A 22886-nucleotide genomic window follows, 5' to 3' on the forward strand; every position below is an offset into this window, starting at 1 on the left:
CTATCTACACTAACTAACACCACACACACACACACATTCTGAAAATATATGAGTAGATACTTTCAAGAAATGATAGTGAATCCTCAACTGAATAGGATGAAGAGTATAATTTTCAATGCCAAATCACATTAAACGCCCCCTCTCGCGTGCCGTAACAAAGCCACAACCACTTTTTTAATTATGAATATAAAAATTTCAGTATAGACAACTTATCTAAAATTGACAATAAAAGTAATTAAAACTTGCAACCTGTTGGCTGATTACACGATTATGCAGCAAGGCCCCTGGCAGTGTGTTTCTGAAGACAGTTGTGCTCTCTTTAGACATGTATATTTTCAGTCACTGAAATGTACACAATCTTTTCCGAGTGTTTCAGTCAGTAATTCAAGTGGGCAACTTTTTATAACTGACTGGTTCTGTAGAAAGCGAGAAACCGGGTGTCATTGGCGTTATCAAGCGGGCAGTTCCCTTTACAGCAGTTTTGTTGCGTCTGGGCTCAGCAGCAACCTGCGTCCTACTGGAACCAGTCCCATTTACACCTGCGGGGTAACAAGTCACTTTGCACTGCACCGCAAATGACCAACAGACACCTCGTTTGAGGTGAAAGGGTCCGCTGACGCCAGACTCGAAACAGCCTGCAGAAATCACGAGAACCGTTCTCTCAAATGTTAGAGAGCTTTATTGGAACATCTTAAAATCACAATCTCTTAAATAAAAAATACAATGTATAAATAAAAAAAAAAAAGGTCCCAAGACAATTTACAGTCTGAGAATGCTATAGAAAAATATAATACACTAATTCTTGAATAACTCTAAGACATACAAATAAATATTCAAAGTTAAACAGGGCACTTGCAGGTTCAATTCTATTTGTACAACGTTTGCTTACAATAAAAAATATGCACATCGGTTTTAATGCAGTCAGAAGGGGCAAGCTCCAAGTGTGGTTGAATGCAGCAGTGAGTGCAATCTATTCGAGCTAAAGTTCCCTTAAAAAATAAAATAGCAGGATATACACATTTATGAACAACACTGATAATATATATTTATATATATATATATTTACAAACTATTCGCATAAAGTATACATTCCCCTATTTACAAACTATCAGCATAAAGTACACATTCCCCCGGAGTTCTGATTACCATAACTCAAGTTTGGTCTCAAAACTACAGTCATATCATTACAGTGGTGAAAAACATTCAAGCCTTTAAAACATCGTCTCACACGCAGACGTTAGTGAAGTTCCCATCTGGGACTGTCTCCGGACATGAGCCATGAGATTGTAGTGCTGAGAATTTGATCAAAATGCACAATATGAAGTGCATTAGCTCTGTTCTGTCACAAATGTTGAGTGTATAGTTAAGGTTGCAAGACACAGGGGTGAGCAGATAAGATCTTACGTCCGCTAGAGGTCGCCGCCCTACTGCAGCGAGCCTACAAATTCATCCCCGCCCCCCCCCCCCCATTACTTGTAAAACACAATCCAATGTAAACAATGTAGGTGCAGATAAAGCATTGTCAATGGTCGCTGGGCTCTCCGTGAACTCTCAAGCGGTACATGCATGTATACTCCTTGTGGCCCCAGTTGGACAGCACTTGCACTTCGATGATCTGGTAGGCTCTGTCATTTGCCTCCTAGTGAAGACACGAGTGACAGCATTCAGACATGATCAATGGCAACATGAGGCTTTCAGGGCAGGAAATTAAGACCAACCCCAGCTGACAGCTATAAAATTCTGTTTGCACCTGGTAAGTCTGTCTACTTTTCCAGTAACCTCACCAGATGACCAAAGATCACTTCAGGAGGGTCCTGTTATATCATACGAACTGTCTGGTTGGTAAAAACAGAAAGAGGCTGATGGGGAAAAAAAAAAAAAAAGAGGTAACGTTCTGCTCTGTACACATCTGATAGGTTTAAAACTAGCACCAACCAATGTTCATGCTATCATCATCCATCCATTATCTGAACCGCTTATCCTGCTCTCGGGGTCACGGGGATGCTGGAGCCTATTCCAGCAGTCATTGGACAGCAGGTGGGGAAACACCCTGGACAGGCCGCCAGGCCACCACAGCAGCTTTTTCACCCCCCCACACCCCCCACACACACACACACATACCTAGGGACACTTCAGTATGGCCAATTCACCTGACCTGCATGTCTTTGGACTGTGGGAGGAAACCGGAGCCCCCCGGAGGAAACCCACACAGACATGGGAAGAACATGCAAACTCCACACAGAGGATGACCCACCAAGGTTGGACTACCCCGGGGCTCGAACCCAGGATCTTCTTGCTGTGAGGTGACCGCGCTAACCACTGCGCCGCCCAAGCCATCTTCAAATTCATTAAATTTCTCTGAATAAGAGTACTGACGTTTTCTTGCAGGGTGACAAAATATCTTTCGATGCGAGTGTCTAAATGCGCCACACAAGACCCGTCTAGTGAGTGAGGTAGACTTACTTTAACAGGGTAGGTTTGCAGAGCCTCCCCCTCCTCCTCATAGGTGTAACTTCCTAGTAGCTTCCCTTTCTCCTGGTGCTCATCATCCAGTCCCTACCAACAGAGCACAGAGAGTGACTGAATAAACAAGAACACAGATCCAAATGAGATAAGGAAATGCCGCAAGGGTGCATTCATGGTAACATCTGGTGCCAAAATTTCAGGAATGTCAGTTATGGTCTTGATAGACAACATCAGCTCCCCGTGTCTGACTGTCCACTCATTTATTCATCCCTTACATAAACGTTGAAGTCCCGTGGGGCACTGCGCAGGGTTCTGCTGGGGGCCAACGCTTTGGGGATGTGCTCCAATGAGAAGGCGGTGGGAAGAATTTTCATCGATAAGCGGATTACCAAGTAGCCACTGGCACCTTTGAACGCCCAGCAATTTCCGGGATGAACTTCAGGCTGAAAGGAAGGACCAGAAGACAAGAGAGTACGCAACCCGAAGATTTAAAAGTTAGACAAATCTGCACCTGTAATCTTCAGTTTTAGTGGTTGTTTTACCCCTATTTGCTAAACAAGTGTCTCTTATGAGACTGGCATTATTTCTGACGATCATAGATCTAGCACTGATTGAATTCATTGTGAAGCCTTTATTGGGGAACATAATCAATGAGGCCAATTCAATTAATCTAAAATCAGCAATCATTTATGGGAAATGTAGTAGGGATAGTGTTACCTGGATGACAACTCGAGGTGACTGGGAGAAATACCAGAGAGGAAGACCAAACAGACTCAGCAGTGCCGATTTTGTCTCGTAAGTCTCTGAACAGCGTGTGCTCAGGATACTGCCCCCTGCAGGGACACAAAAACACACACGATGGCCATTCGAAAATGTTCCACAAGTCAAATGTTGCTTAAATTTCGACAAGATGAATTTGGTAAATTTCCAATCTACCAGCCACTTTGGTGGATAACAGAGCAGTCTTTCAAGGCTGTCTGTGGGAGATGGAGGAAAAACTTTGTTTGCTTCTGTCGCCCTCTACAGGGCTCTCCTTGTAATTTCCGTTCTCAACTGGCAAACTGGGGGTGCATGAGATCAAGTGGGCAATATGTCCCCCAGAATGTGTAGTGTTGATTCTAGTAAATTCTTATCAAGAGCAGCTACAGTTACCAACACATGTCGCAATAAACCACAATAACTGAAGTCAAAATTATTTGAAGGCATTTTCTGCACACACATTACATTAATTCAAGTCAAATTAAGTCGCTCAAAGTCAAAGACAGTTCAAGTTGGAGTTAGAATTTACATTGGGCAATTATGTTAACAAAAGGTCCATCCCACAGAAAAGACAAAAACACAAAAAAACACCTCAGAGAAAAAGGTTAGAGTACAAAGCTTATCTTTGCAGTCTTGCATGAAATTTAAAAATGGTTCATTATGTTTGAAGTAGCATTAACACATCATTTACTCAAGACTACCAGTCTTGTTTTTCAGGAATGTAAGCTAAGCTGATTTGCTCCCTCCAAACATATTGGCTATTTAACCAGTGTATTTACATCTATTGTCAACTTTACTTTAAATTATAAGTATTTGAATAACAAAACAAAAAAAAGTGTGGAAGACTTGAATTGGTAGGGGTGGACCCAATAATAAGCAATCTCTCTGACCTCCAGACTCCAAGGCGTAGTCTGGCAGACCGGTCCGATCCTGGGAGTAGAGTCTCAAAGCATTCCTCACTATCAGCTGCACTTGCTGGGTGGGGGGGGTGGAGAGTAGGGAAGGTGGGGACAAGAATGAATTCATGTAAAAACACATGACTTGCAAACTTTGAATAAATGGCAGAAAACAATTTGAATGAGAGCGATGACATAAGAAAAGCAAAATCGTAACTTGACTTAATAAAAAGGTGCCATGTGTAATCTCTGCCTGCATGCTACCTGCTATCATTTAGCATTGTAAACAAAAAGTCAAACGACACCTGGTTTGACCTCTCCTCAAGCAAGCAAAACAGACATATTTAAAAAATGTCCACTCCAGAGGCACTGCGAGGAGAAGCCAATACACCTAACAACGCATGTCTTTCAATATGGGTTAACAACAACCTCCAAAGAACACAAACTCTTGGCCAGCCTCCTAAGTTCTGTAATACAGAAATCTTTGTTGCTGTCATTCGGCAGACCCCTGATATTTTCTAAATACACTACACTTCAGGAAAGCAGAAATTTTATATATTTCACCTTCAAGACTTCTTTCCCCAAACTGCCTTACACCATGTGTGCAAACATTTTGAGCATGCATGCTCCCAGTAAGAAAAATGCACCCCTATATCACAGCGCAAGGGTGCCCAGACTTTCTCCCCTCGGAGGACCAAAACTGAAACTTAATGGTGGGCCGTGGGCAGAAAGCAAACACCTATTGTACTGTACCATCACATGCATGTTAAGATCAAAGTTCCCTTCATTTAACATTCTTTTAGCTTTTAAATAAATAAGTTAAATAACAACATTACATTTCAGTCACAATGAACATTTTATTTTTTTGTAAGGTGTTTTCATTACATTTAATTCTTTTTAATTACATTTTGATTTAATTCAAGTGCAGGTAACTCAACTTCAAACAACCAGAACCAGACATAAACATAACATAATGTGGTGCTTAACTTCAGTCATCCAGCGCATGACCAGTTGCAATATCAGAGAGCACCACTAGGTGAGATACATGCAGCTGGCCCTTGCCTTTTACAAGTCGGTCAGTGTCAGGCTGCAGCTGACTCACTGACAGGGTGAGGATACTCGGCAAGGGAGTGTCAGTAAGTGAATCTCTGAGCCTAGTCTTGTTCAGGTTCACGAGACTGAAAGTCTGCTCACAGGTGTGGTGCTACCAAAAAGAGGGAGCATCACCTGGGCATGCTTCCTTATCTTTGGATACCTGTCTGTTGGGACACATTTGTAGAAGTCCTACAGATGGACAGAGTTGAATTTATTTTTGAGCTCTGAGTCCCACTGAAACTCAGTCAGTTCCATCGGAAGTTCATCACTGACTGAGTCCACACTGATGGTGAAGGGCTGGGAAAACAACCCCGAGTCAGCTGCACTGTCCCTGAAGTCCTCAAAGCGTCTGCCAAACTCCTAGGCTAGGTTGCTGAGAAACATAGCATATTCAGACAGACTATCTTCCACCATTTCTACCTCTCTGAGGCTGGGAAAGTGTGCCAAATTCTCTGAGAAAGAGAAGAGGTAGAGAGAGAGAGAGCAGGTAGGTAAAGAGGTAGGTTGAGAGATATAGGTAGGTAGGCAGAGACGTAGAGAAAGAGAGAGAGTGGTAGGTAAAGAGAGGTAGGTAGAGAGAGGAGTAGGTAGGTAAAGACATAGTTGGGTAGGTAGATGGGTAAAAAGAGGTAGGTAGGTAGGTAAATAAATAGGTAAAAAGAGGTAGGTTGAGAGAGGTATATGTAGGTAGGTAAAGAGAGGTAGGTAGAGAGGTAGCAAGAGAGAAAGTGGTAGGTAGGTAGGGTAAAGAGAAGAGTAGGTAGGTAAAGAGGGGGGCATAAAAGAGGAAAAAGATGTTAAAAGGAAGGAACAATTTAATTAAATTAATGCATCTAAATAAGACTTTCAAATAAATGCATCTCTGATGTATTGTGAATTAAAAATGGCCAGAACTGATATAATAAAACAAATATATTAGTACATTGTATTATTATAATGATGATGATGAAGAAAGGTACAAGCTATGTTTATTTACCTGCTGTCAGATGTCGACAGAGTAGCTGAAGTTTCAGCTTGAAGGCTCTGACGTGGTCAAACAGCTGTGTGATGACCTGCTCCCTTCCCTGAAGCTGAGCGTTCAACACACTGAGCAGGTCCGTGATGTGCACCAGAAAAGCCAGGTCAGAGAGCCATTTCTCATCTGAGGGTACGAGTATCACTGTCCTTACGAGCGAGAAAAGCTCTGATTGCATGACTCGGATCAAAAAATCTCTTCAGGACTTTTCCGTGGCTCAGCCACCTAACCTCCAGATGGTACAGCACATTACCATACTGTGCATCCACCTCCTCTAACTGATCCTTGAACCGGTGGTGTGAAAGGGCATTTGAGCCTATGTGATTGACAATTTAATAACATCACGTGTCACATCTCTCAGCCTGATGGATTTGGCACACAACTGTTCTTAGTGTAGGATGCAGTGGTATTTTGCCACCTTACCTCCACATTCACCGACCTTTTGGGATACAAGTGCAGCGAGGCCAGATTTTCTCCCAATCATGGCAGGGGCTCCATCCGTTGTAATCCCAGCCACCCTCTCCCAGGCTAAACCGTTCTTCTCCAGCACTCTCTCAACAGCCGCAAACAGATCCTCCACTTTCATGGTACTGCTCAGTGTCTCGAGGCCAGCCAGTTCTGGTGTTATGGCGAAGTTTTCAATCACTTCCCGCAAAAACACCAAAAGCTGCGCTGAACCTGAAATATCAGTGCTCTTATCACATGCAGTTGAAAAGGTGGCAAATCAGCAGCTTTTGCCTTAATTTGCTCACTGATGTCTTCATTGCGGCTTGTTATTATATTCCATGACAAGCCGATTTGAGAGAACAACCTTGCCTGAGAGGGACACATCGATTCAGCAGCCGAAGAGAGGCACTGTTTGACAAACTCCCCAGTGGCAAATGATCTTCCGCTTTTAGCAATCAGTGCCACAGTTTCATAGCTGGCTCGTGTCACGCTCTGCTGAACTGCCAAGGGCCGGATGAGAGTGCCTTGCTGTGAGTGAAGTTTAGCTAGCAGCTGGTTGGTCTTTAGCTTTCGTGCATCGCCGCGGTACTGCTGCACGTTTAGTATCGTAGTGTCGGCGGACATTGTACTCCTTCAGTACAGCAACAGACTGCTTGTATATAAGACAGACTGCCTTGGAATTCACTTCTGTAAAAAAGAAGCCTTCTTGCCAGCTTTGTTTGAAATGCCTTTTATCGGTGTGCCACAGTCTCTGTCTCTGCATTTTTCTGTTACTCTCGTCTCACTTGCGCCAAACTGACTTCCTGCACAAAGTGTCACTGCTCACCGTGCTCAGATTATGAAAAAAATTATTATTAATAATTAGGGATCCAACATGGTAACCATATATTTACCCATTTATCTCACAAAAATAAAATGGCAAAAACAGTGATTTCTATTCTAATCTTTGACAAAATTTTCTTTAATTTTTATTATTATCGGGTTTGTTTTTTTTTTCTTCCTAGAAACATCTGGTGGGCCAAAAAGAGCCTTGTGCAGGCCCCACTTTGAGCAGCCCAGGCATAGTGCATCTCATACATGTCCAACTGAACTTTTGAGGAGCAATATTATGAACACTTTGAAATTCATTTGTCCTACACATTAAAATTTCATTTGGTGGCTCTCATTTAGTCTGAGAGTCACCAAATGAAATTTTGTGGGTTTTTTTTTTGTTTTGTTACAATGACAATAAAGTATCTTATCTTAATTAAGTCATTACAAATGAAACATAATGTGCTGCCTACTTCCTCAGTCACAGCACCCCCAGCAGCTCCCATGGTGTGCAGTGCAGTTTCTTTGACCGTGGCACTATAGTGGGTCTCCTTTGTGCTCTGCTGCTCCAGCTGCAGGCTGATGTTCTGCAGTATGCTGAGCTCCAGAGAGGTCAGCGAGACCTGGAGGTCGGCCCTGTTGACGTAGCGCTCCGACAGCCACTCCAGGAAGGAGACTGGGAGAGCCGCAGCATCTGCCAAAGCCTCAGGAAACGTCGTCAGCTGGTTGCCGTATAACAGGGCACGAAGCTCCTCACGAACCTGGGCCGACATCTGTGCAGAAACCTGGGTGTTTACCTGATGGAGGAGATGGAAATGGGGAAGAAGCGATGCTTAAAGTCACATCAAAATACAATTATTGAAATAAAGTCAAGGATGCAAATATCAATCCTTTCAATTGGAAGGGGGTAATTTAAGGTAAGAGAAATTCAAATCCATTATCTATGCTTATAACAAATAGAAGAGCAAAAAAAAGTAAAATAAAATAAAAAAAGGAAATAGCCATTTGTCTCTCTCACCTTCTCCTCTATTTGGTCCAGTCGTTCCCAGCTGTCCTGGCATCCCATTAACCCCTGAAGCTCATCTCTGATAGTCCCTAGAGCTGCCTCTAGTCGTGAAACCTCTGCGACCAAGGCATCATGGGACTCATTGTCTACTGCCATGCTGAGAAACACCAGAAAGCTTTATAGTTACAAGTCACATGGATAAATGTGATCGAATGAAACAGATCAACAATACCAAAGACAGAAAAGTGAAACAACTGAAAAAGCGCATAGAAGTACTATTAGCAGTACTTGTCTGCAGTATTGAACATCTTAAAAAAGAAAAAAGAAAAGATATAGCATCTGTACAACGGTTACCAAATGTACTTGCACCGACAGAAAAGCTTTCCAAGAATTAGAATGCATACATATGAACAGCAAATGACAAGAAATGGCAAAATAGCTTCCTAGTTACATAAGCAACTGGTTTGGAATGGTTGGAATTTGTCTTGATCAGATTGTTTGGCTTCAACTACTGTTGTATCATAACCACTTGTATAGAACATGTACTGTATGATCCACTAGACAAGTATTTAGTAGAGTGCAACAACAACTTTTTGCAAATAGAGGATGATGATGGGATGCTTAAGCTACCTGACTGGGGTAGGTGGTATTTGGGGTACAGGCCCAACTGCTTTAAGAGCCTCTTGTCTCTGCTGTATCTTCTGCAGATATACAAAAAAGATAGATAAAATATAATGCACTTGACCAACAAACACAAATCTGACAGAGATGAACAGCTGTCACAGCTGTTGACTGATCAGAGTAGAAGAAAGGTCTATGTGAGGACTACTCTTAGCATATATGGCATACAGCATACTTAAATGATTGATTCAAGGAGACTAAATGAATAATAGTATGAGCTCGTACCTCTATCTTAGCTGCCATGGATTGAAGCAGAGGTTCTAGTTCAGCCAGATGAGATTCCTGGCTCTGCTGTTGTACCACATACTGCTTCTGAGTCTACACAACAAAAAGTACAAGGAAGGAGGAAAGGGTCATAGAAACAAAGCATGAGTGGACTTAAATGAGACAATCTCACCTAGACAGACATTATACAGACTTCCTCCTCTGCCACCTGTATGTTGTTTTAGTTCAGAAACAACAGTACACCTTTAAAGATTCAAACCCAGGAGGCTACATGCAACCAAGGTGGCCCACAATCTGGCCATTTCTTAAATGTCAGTCAACTATACAACCAAAGAAACCCCAGATCTCACCTCTTCCCTCTCCAACCTCTCCTCCTGCAGATGCAGTTGGAGTTCACCCAGTCTTTCCTCCAGCAAGCCAACCACCCAGTGCTCCATGCTTTCCCTGGAGGTCTGTGAGTGCAACTGCTGTTGGAGGCCCTGGTAAAGTTGAACCACTTCTTTGTGCCGCTGCTCTGCCTTGTGTCCGTCCCCCTCCATCTTTTTCCACAACAGTGATAGGCGCTGTTCAAGCTGCAAGAGGCGTGCCGAGCCGCCGGACATCGCGTCGCCTTCCTGTGAGGAAATATATGTGGCAAGTCAAAATCTAATTGGAAAGCTCATCTGACAAACATGTTGGTTACAAAGTGCTTCCTACCGGTGTCACTTCTTCTGACAGAGGAACAGGAGGTGGCGCTATGTGGGCCTTCATGTCTCCAGACTTCTCTTCAGCACGCCTCCCGCTGGAAGTGAAGATGTAGATGGAGGACAGGCCAGGGAGACTAGTAACTGGCAAGGCCGTGCTCCATTCTGTGACATTGACTGCCAGCAGGTCAGGCAACAAATCGGCTGGGCCCCACCACGATACAAGGCCTGATAAAGAGGAACAAGGACATGAGGTAATTAAAGAACGCAACGCTGGACGCAGGAAAATCTACCAACTTTTGATCTATGAACTACAATTGCTGGTACATCATAAATTCTCCAGCCAACTACCTGGTGAAACTTTCAGGGGTGGAAAAGTGACCATCACCACAACACAGGTAGCTAGAAAATTCATTGTTTCAACATTTGTTCAAATGAACAACTTTTATAAAAAGAAATCACGTAAATTATGTCAAAATAAATAAATAAAAGAGGTTCATTTTTAAACACACAACAAGAAAACATCAGTCTGCCTCCCTGCATTTGAGGTACTGCATCATTACCAATAGCATGAAAAAATGTCTGACTGTAGTGCAACTTACTGAATAGGAGGAGAAATGGGAGGAGAATAAGGAGAAATCTGAACAGCTTTGGAAGGCACCTAAAAAAAAAAAAAAAAAAATTTCCGCCAGTTTAATGGAGGGGTTTTTTATTCGCATTTGCACAACTGGTGGCTATAGAAAGCATTAGGTCTTAAGTATTACTTGGTTGCCAAAAGAATACTTGCATTGCCATCGTTACCATTCTCCGTGCACACAGTTAAGAAAAGAACAGGGCGGGTGGCTCAATCAATCAATCAAGTTGCATTTTATATAGCGCTTTTGTAGCTGCAACAGCCACTCAAAGCACTTTACATTTCTGGTCAAATCTACCCATTTCGTATGCGTAAGGCCACTGAAATGTGATTTACAATGATTAACTTATTCACACTTGTATTACAAAAAGATACAGGGTAATCTGATATGGGCTCACCAAATCCAGAGAAAGCCAGTGGCAGTTGACAAGAAGGTGACCATGTGATGGCATCCTCTCCCAAACCACCAAAACATATCAGGCACAACCCTCCCTGGAAAACACACACACACACACACACACACACGCACGCACGCACACACACACACCAGGGAAAGGATTTATTACGGTTGGTCAGTCGAGGGAGGGTTACAGGAGTTGATAGCAGAATAAGATCTAGGATTAGTAAATCCAAGACATTCGCTGACTTAGGCGATCACTAGGCGAAGCCAATGGCAAAACATGCCATAAGATGGAAATGATTCAAACTGCACAGTAAAACTCAAACGTCAATATGTTTCCAACACCGAGAAGGTGATCTAGCAATTTATAATGCTTAGGAAATCCGGTGGGAAAGAAAGTTAGACAACTGCAAAAGAATTGGTCAGCAACACCGCCACCACCCCTTCACTCACATGCTGAGCCTGGCTGGAAATAAGAGAAGAAAGGTGAAGATTGGGGGTCGGACAGAGGTCAGGGCAGGCATAAGAGAGGACAACACATTAAATAGAGTTAACCTGGGTTAGTCAACCAGAGAGCAGACCGTAGTTTGTTAGATGCAGACCATCCTGCTGAACTCGCCTTCTGTGCTAGCCAGGAAAGACAGGACCCTTTGGAAGCCAAAGTAACAAGAGACAACAAAGACAAGATAAGAATATTAGGCATCATATAAGAGGTAAATCACCGCCTGGAAGTCTGCAATGGTCAAAGAACTTGTGGACTAAATACAAAGGGTGTGACAATGAGGACAGGCCAGACAGAGGGCCTTCTTAAGGGAGGTCAGATAACCTGTATAAGCTGTGGCAATCCATAACAACCCCAAGAAGTCAGACACCATTGAAGACCACGACCTTGAAGAAAAGGGGCCTGCTTGCACTTTGGAGTGTCGAGTCTCTTTGTCATCACCTGTTGGCACCCTCATCATAAGAGTAAAGAAAAAAAGAAACTTACCAAAAATTTAAAAAAAAGGTGAGCAAAATGGCTCCAGACATGAATGTGTGTAATGACAGGAACTGCTTCGGATGTTACAATGCCAAATCCATACCTGCCAATGGTTTATTGCATTATATATTAAAAAACAATTAAAAGTGAAGAGAGACAGGAAGCCAACCAAAATCTAATCAAGATCACAAGAAATGTCTATATATCACAAACGTGAAAAGAAGATTCGGACAACTTCATTCATCCCAGAAGGGCAATTCAATTTCACAATCTGCCCAGACCATACATAAACCCACACAAGCAGCAATCAGCTATATGTCAGAGACAACAGACAGATCAGCACACGAAGGACAAAAATTCCCATAAGTTAAAATAACAAATAAATAAATATATGAAGCATCCTCAGCATTGCACGTTACATTCCACCACTACATTCTGTGAACGCGTAGGCCCACAAGCCATGCGAAAAACAGACAAAGGTATGAACCAACTACTGTGGTTCAAAAAATAAGTAGTCATGATGCTGACAGGAAAAGCATGCAACAGGTGACTGCATCCACAACCTGTCACAAGTACACACTATGCACCAGACGGCTGTGTAGGAACAACAGAGGTGGCAGAGCCTCCCAGTTAAGCAACACCCAACGATGAGTTGTATGTGTGTATGTGTACCAGTGTTGTAGTCGAGTCACTAAACCTAGAGTCCGAGTCGAGCCTCGAGCCTCCGGCGTTCAAGTCCAAGTCCCCAAAAAAAGTCCGAGTTGAGTCCAAGTCAAGTCCCCATTACCCGAGTCCCAGTCATCAAGGTTGAGTCTGAGTCGAGTTCCAAGATGGGCTCCAGTTCTCCACACTGGCACCGTAAAAAAAGCTGACATACAAATAAAAAAAGTCTACATTAAACAAAAATCACACAGCTTATCAATTAACAAGTCCGAGTCCTCATCTCCAACTTCCAAGTCCAAATGCAGTCAAGCTCGAGTCCAAGTCATCAGTGCTCAAATCCAAGTCGAGTGACGAGCCCGAGTCCTGGACTCGAGTACTACAACACTGATGTGTACATGTGGGTGTGCCTGGCTAGTGTTTGACCCAACAATACTCACACAGAGATCTGTTGAGATCAAGGTGCTTCTCATTAGTCTCGGACGCCTTTACCTTCATGGTTCCACGATAGGTGGATTGATGACCTGCGACACAAATCAGACAGAACACAAGATTACTTGTCAACTGCAACCTCGGCATTAAAGCTCAATGAGAGACTCGGATGTCCCTCCTCCACCCCCTCTCCTTTTTAATAATGAGAAAAGTGGCTAGAGGAAGAAAAAAAGTGAGGGATGCAGTGAAAGAATTTGCATTTTACCAAGGCAACAGTCAAAGTGAGACGTAGCAGCCCATTTGCTTGGAAAGGTAAAACATCATGTGAGGAGTGGCCGGTAACAGATGACTGAAATAAGGGGGGGTATCGTCATCATTTGATCCACTACATACAGCACCGTGGTGTGAGGGGTGCAGGAATATAACCAGTGAGGCAACGCAAGTACACAGCAACACAATGCTGTGTACAATAGGACCTTATGTACAGATGCAAAGATTACAAGGATACTGTTTAATAAAGATACTGCTTGAAGAATAACAAATGTTAACTGTGCAAGATTTTGTAAAATGTACAGCTGAGAGAGGGGAAATAATCTGAAGAGCAAGAGAAAATAGGTTGCGTTAGCTATAAAGGATGCCCGACAGGAATGTTTAAACAACTCGGAGGATTGGAGTGATGTTAGAGGAGGAAATAAAAAGTCATTAGTAATGGAGATATTCTTATTGTGATCTAAAGACATGGGTAAGAAACCCCAAATTCAGGTGGACTCCCAAGACAAGTAGAAGGAGAAAAAGGTTAATTTAATGCTCGAGCCACCTTTGAAAAAAAAAAGAAATCCAATACCTCCATTGACCATTTCTCCTTTGCCAGTGTTAGGCTGCAGCTTGCCCCTACGTTTCCAGCCTAGCAGGGTAGCCTGAGAGAGCTGCAAAGCTAGAGTCAGTACAGATACAGCAGAAGTGGCAGCCCTCCTGCCATGGAGCAAGCTAGAGTACAACATTGACTGCAGAGAGTACAACATTGACTGCAAGATACCTGGGGAGAAGGAAGGAACAACAAATGTATTAAAATGTACTTTCCTCAGGCATCCAGGTGGCGTGGCGGTCTATTCCATTGCCTACCAACACGGGGATCGGCGGCCCTACAAACACAATTGGCCGTGTCCGCGGGTCGGTCGGGCGCCTGTTTGGGGCGGCTGGCGACTCCACATGTATCAGAGGAGGCATGTGGTAGTCTGCAGCCCTCCCCGGACTGGCAAAGGGGAGTGGGGCAGCAATCAGGATGGCTCAAAGAGTGGGGTAACTGGCCAAGTACAATTGGGGAGAAAAAAAAAAAACCAACCTTTCCTCCAGCGTAGTCTTTTGAAATTAGTACGAGAGTGCCAATTAAAACACCTAACGGCATCACAGTGATTTCAAAAGCACCGCTTTGCAGTAGTTGAACCACAATGAAAGGTTTTTGTTGGAGAGAGATGATTCACATTGCCTCATACAGGAGAACAGACAGAGCTACAGTCCAGATTTCATGAAAGAAAACACCTTCGTCAGTGGTGGTAAACATCAGCAAAACAAACCATTATGCAATTACAGCAGTTCATGACCCAACCATAAGTTAGCGCTACAAGACAGTGAAAGAGATGTGGAAAAAATTAGAATAAAAAAAGTCACCTTTGGAGGTTAAAGTTTGAAACTACCTTATACATCCATCAGCCACCTTCACCAATTTCAAAAAATGGACTCGAACAAGAATGACTCATCACATCATGGTTTGCTACTCAAGAGGCTGGTTGAGTCGCAGCCACAGGCAGGCAGGTTTTCATCCATTAGCTGGCAACGCAGGTCAATTTCCCATCGTGCTACACAGCACAGGTAGGTCTTTTCATATATATATATATATATATATATATATATACACACACACACACACACACACACAAAACATCTTGTTGGCGTGGCGGTGTATTCTGTTGCCTACCAACATGGGGATCGGCAGTTTGAATCCCTGTCTCACCTCCGGCTGCAATATTTAATAAAACTTGGGGCTCCTTCTTAGACTCCCTCCCCTCAATAAATCAACTCAGCTGACTCACTTATTAGAGCTGTTGTTGTATTTTTTTTCCTCAACACATCTCTAAAGGACTTGAAGTTGTGAATGATGTTGGGCATTGTACCATTCTTGGGATGGGCTGGGGTGGGGTGGGTGGGAGGGTATGTTTATTTTATTTTTTTCCCCTTTTCTCTGTATTTTTTTCTTTGTTTTCTGTTGTTGTATTTTGTGCTTAAAACAAAAATGACAATGTACTTGTTTGGTGCATTGTCAATAAATAATCTTAAAAAAAAAAAACGCACGGGGTTCGTGGGCGGAGAAAGGAGCTCGTTTTTCTTCTGGGATAACTATCCAAAATGGACCATTGGCAGAATTGGCATTTTGAGCCGTAAGCCAAAACATGCAAGCAGAATGGCACATTTTAGCGCACCTTCAAGGCAATGTCTAAAAAACTGTGTTGCATAATTAATGAAATCAACCAAAAAATGCGCAATGCTTCCTGCAGTTGGGTCAGATCACGTTCATACCACAAAAGAACCATACCGGAGTTTGTTTGTAACCGGACCAAGACCACCTCTTCCAACGAGGTCTCGGTCCAGTTTTGGTCTGCACCCGAGTGCTATTGCTGTGTTCACACTTGCCCAAAGGAACAGCACTAAGGGGGTTAATGCTCCAGGGTTCCATTAAAATGGACCAACAATTCAGGTGTGAAAGCACCCCGAGTTTGCTAACCCATTCATGCGATCCTGATGTTTCACTATGGGGCAGTGAAAGAAGGTGAGGAGAGAACCCACGAAGGCTGCAGACCCTCTCCTCAGTGTCCCCACATGTACACAATCATACTTGCTAAACAGAATTCAGTCACTTCACTTCCTCTTTTTCCCCTCAAAATATGTCACCCGTTTTCCTCTTCCATTAGCTCTAATAAACTCTGGTCTTCCAGTTAAAAATCCTGTCCCTGCATGAATGCATCAATATCATTCATTCATTCATTCATTATCCAACCTGCTTATCCTGCTCTCAGGGTCGCTGGAGCCTATCCCAGCAGTCATTGGGCGGCAGGCGGGGAGACATCCTGTACAGGCTGCCAGTCCATCACATGGCACACGCGCGTGCACACACACACACCTAGGGACAATTTAGTACGGCCGCTTCACTTGACCTACATGTCTTTGGACTGTGTGAGGAAACTGCAGCCCTTGGAGGAAACCCACGCAGACATGGGGAGAACACGCAAACCCCACACAGCGGATGACCTGGGACGACCCCCAAGGTTGGGCTACCCCGGGGATCGAACCCAGGACCTTCTTGCTGTGAGGCAACTGCGCTAACCACTGAACCACCGTGCCGCCTGCATCAATATCCTCGGAGGTTAATGGGTCACAAGAACAGCTCATTACAACCAGTGTTGAGATGCCTGAGGCTCTGATCCTTGCACTACTTTACTGGTGATCTACACATTTTTATAGCCTATTTCTTACCATTTCATTCGGTCACTTTAAAACGAAAGAGAATTTGTCTAGTTTTAGAGGTGACGAAGGTGTACGAGTTTAAATATTTAGGATCAACTGTCCAAAGTAACGGGGAATGCAGAAAAGAGGTGAAGAAGAGAGTACAGGCAGGGTGGAGTGGGTGGAGAAGAGTGTCAGGAGTGATTTGCGACAGAAGGGTACCAGCAAGAGTTAAAGCGAAGGTTTACAAGATGGTTGTGAGACCAGCTTGTTGTATGGTTTGGAGACAGTGGCACTGACGAAAAGACAGAAGGCTGTAAATGAGAACTAGCCTTTGGGGGCCTGGAAGAAAGAACCTCTGGGGCATAAATGGAGGTCAAATGTTTAGTTGCAATCAGAAACCTTTTTTTTTTATGATAAACTGGCTAACCCTTTCTTAAGCCCTTTCTTGTTTGCAGTGGTGATGGGCAGGTTGACGGACGAGATCAGGCAGGAAGTCTCCGTGGACTATGATGCTTGCAGATGACTGTGATCTGTAGTGAGAGTATATGGTTTGGAGACGGTGGCACTGATGAAAAGATAGGAGGTGGCGCTGGAGGTGGCAGAGATGAAGATGCTAAGATTTTCATTGGGAGTGATGAAGAAGGACAGAATTAGGAACGAGTATATTAGAGGGACAGCTCAGGTTGGACGGTTTGGAGACAAAGCAAGAGAGGCGAGGTTGAGATGCTTTGGACATGTGTGGAGGAGAGATCCTGGGTATATTGGGAGAAGGATGCTGAATATGGAGCTGCCAGGGAAGAGGAAAAGAGGAAGGCTAAAGAGGAGGTTTATGGATGTGGAGAAGGAGGACATGCAGGTGGCTGGTGTGACAGAGGAAGATGCAGAGGACAGGAAGAAATGGAAATGGATGATCTGCTGTGGCGACCCCTCATGGGAGCAGCTGAAAGTAGCAGTAGTAGATTTTTGTAAACTCGATACCCAATTTTTTTTTTTGTTGCCATAATTAAAAACTTCCTTGAAAGTCTACCAAAGCTCATCTTTGAATCCGTCTCACCTGTCTTGCCCTTGTGGCCCTTATTCCTCCCGTAGATTGTGGAAGGTGGAGAACTAGCCTCACTGGCTACAAGTCCCTGGTCAGGGGCCTGGGTGTGGACAGGCCCATTGGCTCTAACTGAAGGGGCGACATTTTTGGAGGAGGGGTAGTGGGTGGTGAGAGCGTCCTTGCCGTCAGAGTGGAGGACACATTCTTCACAGTAGTAACAGCCTTTGATCATAGAGGTTTGGGTCTGGGCTGGATGCTTAGGGCAGTGGTTGTCCCGATCGGCGAGCAGCGTGCTGTTGCCTTGACGATTACCTCGCTCTGGAATGATGGTGCTTTCTGTAACAAATAACGTGTATGTGTGTGTGTGTATTTTTCTTATTATTTTTTTTTTACATTTGGTTATATCACTTCTAATACAACATAGCAATACCATGACCAAATGTCATCTCCAAAAGACATCTTTTCTAAAAACAATATCAGCTTTTGGACATAACTTCTTAGGTTTGGAATACATTTAATGGGCTCTTGGAGTAATGACATGGCTTCAGCACATTAACTTTTGTCATCTTAAATAAAAAAGAAAGTGTTTTTTTTTATGAAATTGTGGTGAAAATCTGTTTTCATTGACATTGGAGCATGAATTTACCTAAGGCATCTGAATCCTCATCCAAACCTGCACAACACAAAATGAGACCACTTTCAGCAACTGAGAACAAACATGTAAATAAACCAATGAGACATTACAATGGCACATTCTCAGTGTGTTCATGATGTTATATTTGTCTTCAGAACCACTAACTTCATTTTCCAAACTTTTAGCATTGCAGAAGCTGCCAGTTATTACTTATTACAGTCGTATTACTACCCTGAAAAATAAAGATGCCTTATCTCTCTCTCTCTTCCTCTCACACACACACACACACACACACACACACACACACACACACACACACACACACACACACACACACACACTGCCAATGCCTAGCTGGCATAGTGAGCAAACAAGTGACCCTGTGGTATAAATAGCTCTACCAACATGAGCAACAAAAAAAAAAGTGGCATACCCCATAAACCACCAGAAACCACCAGGGTCCTATCCTGAATGGAGGACTCATCCAGCATGGAGGATAGCAGTGAGGCGTCGGAGGCCACACTGTGCAGGCTGCTATTTTGCATCAACTGGCTCGCCCGTTTCTGGGGGGTTTGATAGAGAAGGGACTGGGAACAGGAGAGCGAGTGCTGCTGGGATTGTTGTGACTTGAGCGACCTGGAAGACACAGAGGGCAGAGAGAGAGAGAAAGATGATAATGATGACAGGCTGGCAATAAAACGAGCCCAAAAAAGGCCATGAACAGGAAGGAAAAAGAGAACCAACGAGAGAAAAATGGAGAAAGGAGGGCACGATGTAAAGGAAACTCACTTGTTTTGTGTTCAAACAAGAGTTCAGTACATGCAAACAGTCACTGACCACTTTATAAGTCATTCAATGGTGTTTTTTGGGATTCTGATGTTGCCTGACACCGCAGCTTATAGATTCAGTTACCAGGCGTGTCCACACATAAATAAATACATACATAAATAAACAGCCAGAAGGGTTAAGCACATGTGCCGATCTCCACCTTTGCACCAAAGTTGCTGCATTTAACTGACTGACCAAAAGCAGATGGAAGTGCTGCTGGTCTCATCTCTAAAGTCAAATGTGCTCACCTTGCATCCCTTCTGGTTGATGCTCCTGTACTGAAGGAGGTGCTGCTGTAGGGCAGGCTGTAGTCCTGGAGGCTATCTTCCCTGTAGGAACTCCCAGAGGTATGGAGACGCAGGCTGCGTCTGGACATGATGGGAGGTCGAACCGTAGGGATGATCTGCTGCTCCCTCTCTGAGTCCAACAGTGATGGTGAGTAGCTGGAGCTGGGAAGGACGACAGGATGAGAAGCAAGTAAAGTGAGGAGATAGAAGAGAAAAATGAATGAAGAGAATGGGGAGATGAGAAAAGGAGGATCATCTGAGAGAATATTGAAGTCGGGGCTACTGGTCTTATAGCAATATCGTTAGCCAGTTTATCATTATTGTACTACTACTACTATTTTTGGCTGCTCCCGCTAGGGGTCACCACAGCGGATCATTCGTTTCCATCTCTTCCTGTCCTCTGCATCTTCCTCCGTCACACCAGCCACCTGCATGTCCTCTCTCACCACATCCATAAACCTCCTCTTTAGCCTTCCTCTTCTTCTCTTCCCTGGCAGCTCCATATTCAGCATCCTTCTCCCAATATACCCAGCATCTCTCCTCCACACATGTCCATGCCATCTCAATCTTGCCTCTCTTGCTTCGTCTCCAAACCGTCCAACCTGAGCTGTCCCTTTAATATACTCGTTCCTAATTCTGTCCATCTTCCGTCACTCCCAATGAAAATCTTAGCATCTTCATCTCTGCCACCTCCAGCTCCACCTCCTGTCTTTTCATCAGTGCCACCGTCTCCAAACCATATACTCTCACTACAGATCACAGTCATCTGCAAGCATCATAGTCCACAGAGACTTCCTGCCTGATCTCGTCCATCACCACTGCAAACAAGAAAGGGCTTAAGAAAGGGTTAGCCGGTTTATCAAAAAAAAAAAAAGTTTCCGATTGCGACTAAACATTTGACCTCCATTTATGCCCCAGAGGCCCCCAAAGGCTAGTTCTCATTTACAGACTGTATAGTCTGTGTCAACTTTAGAAGTGACCAGCTGGGGGAGGAAAGAACAAAAAAAAAAAATTTCACCTATATTATAGCACTGGTGTTCGATCCATAGGTGTTCCCTGTCCTGGTTCAAAAGGACGCAGCCGTGTTCCAAACAATAAAACACCACACAGGACAGGAAGTAAAGAAAGATGACGACAACCTTTAAAACACACCGAGGTTTAAAAAGGTGGAAACATGAGAGCAGAGGACAGAAATCTACTGGTAGGTGGGTCACGAATGTGTTTGAAAGTCAACCCCCCCAACACACACAGAAGAACTAAGTGACCCTGGCATTACAGCTTGCTCCATATGCGCTGCCCAGAGCTGACCCAGATTACGAGAGGAACCAAGCGTTAACCTGTGCCAGGCGGGGAATAGTGTCACCCTCAACAAAAAAATGCAATACCTCAAGCGTGAACACAGCCATTCAAACTACTGACCTTTGGAGCCAACTGACACACTACGATTCCTAAATGCAGACGGCCGAATGAGAAACAGTGAAATGTATGCCATGCTTTGGCTGACTTTACTGGCGGCGACCAATACATAAGAATCAAGACTTTCAACACCGTTGTCGGCAAGTTAGTTTACTTTGAGCAAACGGAGGAAACCCTGCTGTCTGAATAGCACAGCACACAGCAAGCAAGGTGACAAAAAGAAAAGAGGATATACACACAGGTCTGTCCAGCCCCAGCTCTCTTGGTGCCCCTCTTCGTCAGAAAGGCTCATTCCACGGAGAAGTGCTGAACGACGACATCAAACTGACACGCACACACAAAATATGCATATTGCAGGTACATTGGCAAGTCCTGCAGCAGCGGCAGCAGTTGTGGCAGCGTTTGGGCACCTCCGTCCTACTTACAGTCTAGTGATCACTTCTTATCAGTCTGGTGGACGGGGGAGCAGCTTAACCCCACCCCCTCCTTCTTCGCACCTGCCCACTCTTACAACTTTGTTAGTCACTCCTCCTCTCCTAATGCTGCGCCTGCTTTTACTCGGACTCCCTTTTCCTCCCATGTCAACACCCTCTCCACGCCAAACTTCTTAACGATTGTAAAAAAAAAAACATAAAAGGAGAAAGAAAATTGGGAAGATAGACTTGTTAAGAGACATCTCATGGCCTAGTAAATACTTTACTATGTTCCTCTATACTGACAGCCACTTTGACAGGTCGCCAACTCTCCAATAGTTTCTTTTGCCTTGGAAAATGGGGAAAGTGTCTGGATCCACAAGCCAGTGGAGTGTCCAGATGAGGAAGTCTCCTGCCACACAGGTGAAAACTATATCCCTCCATTGACATGCCACGGTAAGCCTTTCCTGGATTACCCAGCAGCCTTTGCTTGAGCCAATTATAGACTCACTAAAAACCTGCTAGTCTGCTGCCATTATATTTACTGTCCTGCTGAGGGCGCCGTCTGCTCAGTGGAGCGGGCCACTGTCAACAGTGCAAGTTAGTCTGCAACACCCTAAGGTTATTTAATAACAAATATACCGAGGGGCAGCTGAGAAAAACAGACAGTTATTGCAGGCATTCTGGTGTTCAGCCAGCCTCGGATACCCGCCGTCTGTGGGACTAGCACAGCCTCAGCAGCTGCAGAGCCAAAAGGACTGAATACATTTTTACAAAGTACAAATATAAACCACCCCCACACACCCACCCACCAAGACACAGGCTGCAGCTGAATCAAGAACTGTATTTCTCAAACTCCCCTCAAGCCACAGGAAACACTGATAACATTGTTTGAAGCCGATAAGCAGGTGATTCTGCTTCCACCTAACTTGCCCAACCACCCCTCACATCTCGTCTGCTTTCTTCAAGAAAGAAAGAAGAAAGGGGGAAAGAGCATCATAAAGCTCACATGCTCTTCTCCAACAACAGTGAGGCACAGTTACAGCTAGTCCATCCTTTGGCTGGCGTTTCATGTCGCAATCTGTATTGCATTATTGCTAAATACTTACCCGCTATTGCTACCATTTCCTTACTTCAGCATCTTATCCGAGTCCTGGCCCTACCTTCACATGCACACCATGCCAATTCCCCCATACAAATTACCACAGTTCTTTGCAAACCATCTGATCTTAGAAATAAGTGTTTAATGAATCAGCAATTCTTTTTTTGGGGGAGACAGTACAGCAAATCACATTTACAGCAAATCTCATGATGCGGCACCACTGGAGTGTAATGAGTGACTGACAAATTGGGGAAAATGAGAAAATAATCAAACATTAAAAAAAAAGGTACCATTGGATGATATGGACAAAATACACACTGATATATATACTTGTACTACAAAACACTCCCCTGCAATGCGTCAGTTGCGACCAACCCTGTACCTATGTAGAGGTGGGGGGGTTCAACATTGCAACTGCTTTTGACATGAGGCATTTCATAACAGCATGAGCATTAAGAAGCATAGCATGCTGTTC

The 22886-nt window shown here is 44.0% G+C and overlaps 1 protein-coding gene and 1 long non-coding RNA gene across 2 annotated transcripts; both read right to left on the bottom strand.

The window, feature by feature from the left end:
* Positions 1-1522: 1522 nt before the first annotated feature.
* Positions 1523-21188, bottom strand: sun1a (Sad1 and UNC84 domain containing 1a). The gene is made up of 17 exons (XM_056297617.1): positions 21136-21188; positions 19442-19642; positions 18799-19001; positions 18378-18404; positions 17744-18067; positions 13197-13280; positions 10097-10356; positions 9751-10014; positions 9401-9493; positions 9125-9195; positions 8507-8651; positions 7962-8261; positions 4116-4200; positions 3184-3299; positions 2742-2909; positions 2464-2556; positions 1523-1636 (listed from the first exon to the last, which is right to left on the bottom strand). Exons 1-17 carry the CDS (start codon positions 21186-21188, stop codon positions 1523-1525), a joined length of 2601 nt encoding a protein of 866 aa, XP_056153592.1.
* Positions 12031-17814, bottom strand: LOC130127903 (uncharacterized). The gene is made up of 3 exons (XR_008811855.1): positions 17744-17814; positions 13197-13280; positions 12031-12060 (listed from the first exon to the last, which is right to left on the bottom strand). It is a non-coding gene; the product is annotated as an uncharacterized LOC130127903 (long non-coding RNA).
* Positions 21189-22886: the final 1698 nt, after the last annotated feature.

The sequence above is a fragment of the Lampris incognitus genome, chromosome 17 (genome assembly GCF_029633865.1).
Source record: "Lampris incognitus isolate fLamInc1 chromosome 17, fLamInc1.hap2, whole genome shotgun sequence".
Lineage (NCBI taxonomy): Eukaryota > Metazoa > Chordata > Actinopteri > Lampriformes > Lampridae > Lampris > Lampris incognitus.

Excerpts from the sequence above, each read along its gene's own strand:
- sun1a (XM_056297617.1), bottom strand. The coding sequence starts at position 21,188 with ATGAGCCTTTCTGACGAAGAGGGGCACCAAGAGAGCTGGGGCTGGACA. Across the intron at positions 10,357-13,196 it reads TGATCTCAACAGATCTCTGT|CGTTGCGTTCTTTAATTACC; the intron begins GTGAGTATTGTT and ends TCCTGCGTCCAG. Across the intron at positions 1,637-2,463 it reads TGCAAACCTACCCTGTTAAA|GCAAATGACAGAGCCTACCA; the intron begins GTAAGTCTACCT and ends CTTCACTAGGAG.